Genomic DNA, 7529 nt, shown 5'->3' on the forward strand with positions numbered 1-7529 from the left:
GGTGAGAGTCGTGAACATCGAGGTCATATCACTAGGATACACAAGTTACTTTAATACTCTCTTTCTTGTTGCAATGTTTTTCTCATCAAAATCTTCAGTTTGCTTTAACAAATATTGCGTAGAAATGGAATCATGTTTTTGCATTAACATATATATATCTAAACCCATTTTTTGAATCTTTTAAATTTAGTTATTTCAAAATTTATATTTTTTTAAATCTTGTACGGAAAGGGTAAGGGATAGAAGCACTGGCAGGCTTTCTAATGCAGTCTATATTCCTGCTGGGGAGACTCACCCTCTGTATTTGTCCTGGTCACCAACCAGGGCAGAGAGTAAGGGGAGACCCAAGGCCGGATTTCCCACAAGGCCAACCAAGGCCCGGCCTCAAGGCAGCAGGGAGTAGAGAAGCAGCAGGGGTGTGGAATTCCTATCTCCCGACGCCCGGACATGCAGTTCCGGGCGTCGGGCAGGTAGTTGTTTTCTACATTTAGCCCTGCTTTTGGCATGCAGAGATAAATGTACAGCGGGGAAGCTGCCGCTTGTTCTGTACAAGTGATCTTGGCGATGTTGCAGAGATTACTTGTATGCAGCCTGCAGGTCTGCCATTCTCGATTGGGGAGGGGGGGGGGGGGGCACTTTGAGGAACCTGGCCTTGGGGCAGCAGAAAGAGTAAATCCGGCCCTGGGGACACCCACATTTTTACAGTTGTCACCAGAACAGGGGAGGTTTCCTTACATTTCCTGTTGTTTCTCCGGGACAGGAAGCGAAGGGAAATCTCTCCAATAGGACACAGACAAAAGAAATCTAATAAAAAAGGTTTAGACTTTTGATATATTTTTACTATTTAGTTAACCACTGTGACTCTTTATTTCCCATGAGTTGTAATGTATGTCTCTAGTGGTATTGTAAGGAGGGGAAACCCAATGCAATAATATTTGTCATTGACTGATATTGACTTGACATATCAAATAACAAAAGGAATGTTGATATAATGTACAAGTGGTAAATCCTGGTGATGTGTGTGATATAACCGTGCGATATAAATGTCAGAGCCATGTGCAGCGTTACTATTAATACACAATGTTTTCACCTGAAACCTGCACCTCCCTCTGTAAGAATTGAGCTCATTCATTATACTATAACAAGTGCTGGCTCTAATTACAACTTGACACATGGGGCTGTTCACTGGAAGGGTGGAATACTTAGCAGTTCCTTTTATTATAAATAAAAAAAAACTGCAAGGCGGTCCCTGTTTTCTAGTAATTACTGGCTCAATAGCTTACAAAACGGATGCATATGCATTCCCTGCATGTAGTGCCTCTGTACAATAGGTGCAGTACCATAACTCTCCTGTAGATGTCACTGTCACAGCTAGAATCACAAATATACAAAAGACTATTTTACGGTATATGTCAGAGCTACTACACTAAGTTGTTCACAGTAAAAAAAAAAATGGAGGAAGGCTGCGTACTTAAAGGGAATCTGCCAAAAAGAGAAATATGTCTTATTTTTAATGCATATGCTGATTTCTTCACCCAACAAGGGGATTTCTATTTGGGGCTTTCTATTTATTTCTATTAAAAGTACTTTTTGGACTCAGCTCCGCAGCAAGTGACACCAGCTTGCATAATGACGCATATTAAACCACTCCAAAGCATTCGCCTTCGTGCCACTGCTTCGCTTCTTTTCTGGTACAGTGAACTCCCCATTATCTGGCATCCACGAGGATTGGTAGATTCTGGATAAACTTAGTTTCTGGTTGCTTGAGAGTTACTATTAAAAATAGGTCTAGCTAATGCCCTTCCCCATACTATACCAAATCATAACATAAACTCTGTATTGACTTCATATTAATATTGAAATGCCGCAGATCAGAACAGTGAGTACACAGGGGATTTTTATTCTGGTTAGATGAGAGTTTACTGTATTTGGAAATGTAATGAACACAAGGACACCCTTTGCTCCCTCCCTATAAAGAGTCAATGTATCACCCGACAGATCTGGGACAACTGAAGCCTTATTTTAACTTTCATCACGTGGAATCTTAAAATGAAGATTGATTTCGGCTAATCACCAGCACACCCAAAAAAAGTATTTTCTGACCTTTGGAACTGAGAAGGAATCTAAAGGCGGCTCTTTTAAATGATCATAATTAATCATAAAATAAAGTCATGCAAGCTTCCTTAGGCTGCTCTGTGCTATCGGCTTTATAAAGACACGCCGAGAGGTGTGCCCGGTGACAGGTAGACACAAGCCAAGGCCTGTCTATTACAAAGCCACTCCAAATTCCTGTCAGGAACCCGGCTGCCTGTTCATAAGCCAGTCACAATGGTGCAGCAGCAAAGGTCACCAATGCTGATGTGTGACTTCCAAACTCCTACGGGAAAGTATACCTTTAATCTTCACCTGTATTTAATATTTCCAAATCCACCCTACAAACATAGCTCAGTACAGGGGTTCTTACCTTTATATACAATTACAGGCTCCCAATGGAATGCCCAATATGTCCCCATACCCCCATCATCAACATAACCAATCATATAAGGTGCCAGTATGACTTTAAAATATCAATAGCTTGATTGTTATTTACATAAGAATAGCTAGAGCAGCTAAAAAAATGTATTTATATTAAAAAAAAACAGCAAATTGCAATTACAGACCCTCAATGGATTGCCCAATATGTCCCCATACCCCCGTCACCAGACTGTAACCAGCCGTATTAGGTACCAGTATGACTTTAAAATATGTCAATAGCTTGATTTTACTTTACATAAGAATAGATAGGAACAGAACAGCTGAAAGAAAATGTATTTATATGAAAATGACAAATCACAAATACACAAGCTAGCTACAACTAGTAACATTATTGTACAATGAAAACATGGATTGAAGTCCAGTTACTGACAATGTTACTCGAGGGTCATCTGACACATCAAGGTGATTGCTTTACTTTAATTTAAGGTTTAATAATGCTGAGAATCCATTTATTTTTTATTATTCAGAAATCCAATAATATACCCCCATCATTTGGTTCCCATGCCCCCAAGGGCTATGGATACTCCCAACCAAGAACTCCTGGCTTAGTAAACTTGTCTTTGATTAATATTCCATGCGTCCTAACCAAAGTGAAAACCTAGGACGTTAAAAATAAAATTCAACACATGGCAGCTAAAAAAAGAAAGAAACCAATTTAAACAAGAAGACCATCATCTGATGAGGCCTACCTATGTACTGCAGCTAATACCCTCAAATCAAAGGATTACGTGGGGTGTTTGTGTTTCTGCGCTTGCTGCTAATCCTGTTCATCTAAATTTAATGGTTGGGTTAAAACAGCGGGTGTTATTAAGGCCTGCTCCCTCGGGGGCTCTGGAAGTTTCAGTAGAATAATTCTTCCCTGTGGAAGATATTCAAATCAAGGGCCTGTGCCAAGATTATAGCTACAATGTAGCCACTGCTAAGATCCAAAGATACATGGAGTTCGCCCGTCCACGTGGGACAGCTCTACCAAGGTATGGCCACTCTAGATGATAAAAAGGGCACTTTTAGGTTCTCCTTATACTTTCTGTATGTAGCTAACTAACTGCTTGGAGTGTGCAGGTTCTTTATTTTTATATACAGCTAAACATATCTTTTTTTCTATACAACGCACAGATCTACCCTACATTCCTAACTGGATAAACTAACCTATATTTGCCAAATGTTTCTGGACACTTGATGACCATCACACATAACTGAATGTCCAAAAGCATGTGCCCTCCTCCCCCAAATGGTTGAGTTTTGGTGTTTCCAAAGAAAGGGTTCTGCTAATGTTACATCATACAAAGACATGTTAGACAATGGTGCTCTGTCAACCTTGTGGAAACATTTCGGTGAAGGCCCTTTTCTTTTCCCGCATCATTTCATGAGCCAGCACCATAAAGACATGGTTTGATGAGTTTGGTGTGGAGGAACGTAAGTGGTCTGCACACTCTATGTACAGTGGCATCTCAACAGGGGTGCGGCCCGCACACGGGTGACACCGTTGGAGGGGTGACACCAAAATGACCGACAGTCATTTTGGTGTCACCCCCTCTAAAATGTCGGGCACACGGTCATGGACCGAGAGCCCGACAGTGTCAGGAGGGGACCCAACGGCATACCTCATCACGCCGGGTGAACGTCTCCTCCTCTCTCTGCCGCGTTCATCACCAAGATGGCCGCCGACAGGCGTCAATGAGAAGACCGCGCTTGCGCGATGACATCGCCGGGCACGCGCGTGGTGACTTCATGCGCGATGACGTCATGGCGGGGTGTCACTTGGTGTCTACGGTGACACCCGGCCTTGGGACGTCCCTGTCTATGTAACACCTTTGGGAAGAACTGAATTGGCAACAGTAAGCCAGGTCTTATCCAATATTAGTATCTGACCTCAAAAATGCTCCTTTGGTCGTGAATTCCCCCAGACACACTCCAAAATCTTGTGGAAAACCTTCCCAGAAGAGTGGAGGCTATAGCACCATAGGGGCATCAATTCCATATTAATGCCCATGGTTTTGGAATGGGATGTCCAACAAGCTCATATAGGTGTCATGGCCAGGTGTCCACAAACATTTGCCCATATATGATATTTTCACACAGCAGCTTTGCAAGAATAAATATAATAAATACAAGCCAATCAAACGACAGGGGATGCTATTTTGTTACAGCTTACAGGTGATAGTACTTTTGGCCACCGGTTTGGAACAGCTTGTATAGGAATAAGCTGCTTCGGCTATGAAATATTAATGCTAAGCTCTTTGTGAACGGGAAGTCAGATGCAGCTGTCAATAACAAACAAAGCTTACCTTAAACCAGGTCTTACATCGGTACTAAGCACAAATAGAAATACACATCTGCCTTGTTCTGAGCCTATTCTGGATGACGTCCTCTTATAAAAATATAAAGCAAGCTTATTTCATAGTACAGTAAACTCCCCGTTATCTGGCATCCACGGGGATTGGTAGATTCCGGATAAATGTAGTTTCTGGTTGCCTGAGAGGTACTATTAAAAATAGGTCTAACTAATGTCATACCGCATACTATACCATATCACTCTGTATTGACTTCATATTAATATTGAAATGCAGTAATCAAAAGCAAATTAAGACAAATAGACACGTGATTGTTTCCAGGATAATACATGCCGCAGAACAGAGAGTACACAGGGGATTTTTTTTTCTGGTTAGATGAGAGTTCTGGTTAGTTGAATACCGGATAACAGCAAATATACTGTATAAGGTGAAGCAAGTGTATATATACAGGCATATACATGCAGCTGTACTGACACTATACTGGGCAAGGAACGTTGAAATGATAACACCTTGTTGTAGAAGCTCCGCCCCCTGCATTGTGAGATTTTTTATGATTGGGGTTAGTTTCGGATACAATGGGGAAGGGTTATAACCTCTGTTTTTACTGCGGTCTGTGTGAGATTCACCTTTGTCATCTGAACACAACATGGAGACAAATTCAAAATGTTACAGTTGTCACTAAAACAGCAATGGGGGGGTGGGGGAATGTCTTCAATTGGGGACAACTTTTAGGGTGACACACCTCAAAACTCCAAGCACCAGGTTGCCCCCCCCCTCCCCCCAATTGCCCCCAGCAGCAATATTTTATGCTGTTTTTTATACCTACCTTTGTCAATCAAGTAGTCAAGCTGGTCATGTGACGCTCAGGATCCTCTTTGGATCATCTCCAAAATGCAATGATAACATGCTGATGTCAGTGCCACCTTCTCTGTCATCACACTGCGAATGAAGGGCACCGTGGTGTTGCCCCCTTAGGGGTGGCTCCATGACACCCTCCACTCACAGTATGACAACCTGGAAGACTGAGGATGTCATATGACAAAAAGGTAACTTCTCCCAAATGTGGGCATTCCTTGATGATGTAATGGTAACATGATGATGTCAGCGCCACTTTCTGCATCATTACACTATGAATGAAGGGCAGCGTGGTGATGCCGCTTAGGGGGTGTGTCCTTGACACCCTGCACTTACAGTACGACTGAGGACATCATGTGACAAAAAGGTATTACCGTCTAGGATAGCTCTGAAGAGGAAGTGAGTATTGTTGCTGCTTTTATTTTAAATACTGCCTTAGCTGCTTTATTTTAAACACTGCCCGGGTGAATATTTAAAAAAAAAAACAAAAAAAAAACCTGGTGCTGGACTTTACCAGTAAATCTTGATGTGCATTTGATTCACAAGACAGAACAGTGGCTCATCATTGCCAGTAGCAAATGCCGGCTTTGCCAAATTACCATTCTGGGCCTTTAAATAGGTGTAGCCAGGAGCACATCACTCAGTTGCTGCTATTACTAATATGGCCGCCACATGGTGTCTTCTAATGGGCTCACTCCCAAATCTCAGCGTTAGCTCTTGTCGCAGGTGTGGAGGACGCTGGGAAAGCGGGTGATCTGATACCGCCATCATCGTACAATCACATCCAAGCAGCTGCGATGGGACGCTGTAATCAGATCACTCTGGCTCACAATACACCGCTTGTCTCGGCTTTGTTAAATCTACACTATAATGCAATCGAGCCGCATTAGAAGACGAAACAAGATCCAGGCAGAGAGCGCTTTAGCGTGAATACAAGCGCGCTCTTGTACATGGAGCTGTGAGGAGTAAGCAGAGCATGTCCTTCTGTAACAACACAGCTCAGTCTCATTGTGCAGACACAAGCCAGAGGAAGATAGCATCCCCGGCTACAGCTTATAAAGTGCACCTGTCCCCGGCACACAGCCATGTTGTTGGCTAATAATTTCAGGAACCCCAACTGCTGATATATTAGGAACCGTGGTTATTAAAGTCTATATAAACCCTAACAATCAACTTCTCTTATTTACTTACCTTTGCTTTGTTAATTATACCATTAAAGAGGTCTTGTTATATAAATGCAAAAAAAACCTGTTTATCCTGCCAGAAATCCAATGAGCCAATGGCGTCACAAGGGGGGAGTGCGGCCTGCCCCGGGTGGCACCATCAGAGGGTGTGACACCAAAATGACTGACAGTGATTTTGGTGTCACCCCCTCTACATAGTCCATGACCGAGTGCCCGAGAGTTGCACGAGAGAGGAGGCAGGCATACCCTATTCCAGCAGCGAATGTCCCCTCCTCTCTTTGTAAATCACCAATATGGCCACCAGCATGTAAGCATGCGTGACGTCATTAGAAATGCATTTTATTCTTTTGGTTTTTTTTCAATTAGAGAGGGAATTTAGTTAGTACCAAAATTAACCCTTGCATTAGGGCTACCCCCACACTGCAAAGATTAATAGCTTTGGTCTAGGGGCTGGAATACAGAAGATATGCTCACCTGATCCTCGGTCCTGCAGCAGTGACCACTTATCTCCAAGGCCAGTGCATCCACTGCAAGCCATTGCCCAACGCAGGCACCCTTCTCTTCAGTTGTTGGCTGGTGTCCTAGCAACCAATCACATCAGGTGTCCACCTGCTCTGCAGTCATTGGTTGCTAGGACCGCTGATGTTCTAGCAACCAATCA

The 7529-nt window shown here is 42.9% G+C and overlaps 1 protein-coding gene across 1 annotated transcript in view; it reads right to left on the bottom strand.

The window, feature by feature from the left end:
• Positions 1–6452, bottom strand: part of LOC108787706 (cadherin-1-like) — a 29737-nt gene extending 23285 nt beyond the window's left edge. Inside the window, exon 1 of the mRNA XM_018557319.1 lies at positions 6380–6452. Coding sequence (XP_018412821.1) covers positions 6380–6452 — 73 coding nt within the window. The remainder of the gene's footprint in view (positions 1–6379) is intronic.
• Positions 6453–7529: the final 1077 nt, after the last annotated feature.

This window comes from Nanorana parkeri, unplaced genomic scaffold (assembly GCF_000935625.1).
Source record: "Nanorana parkeri isolate BGI_ZX_2015 unplaced genomic scaffold, ASM93562v1 scaffold280, whole genome shotgun sequence".
NCBI classification, from domain to species: domain Eukaryota; kingdom Metazoa; phylum Chordata; class Amphibia; order Anura; family Dicroglossidae; genus Nanorana; species Nanorana parkeri.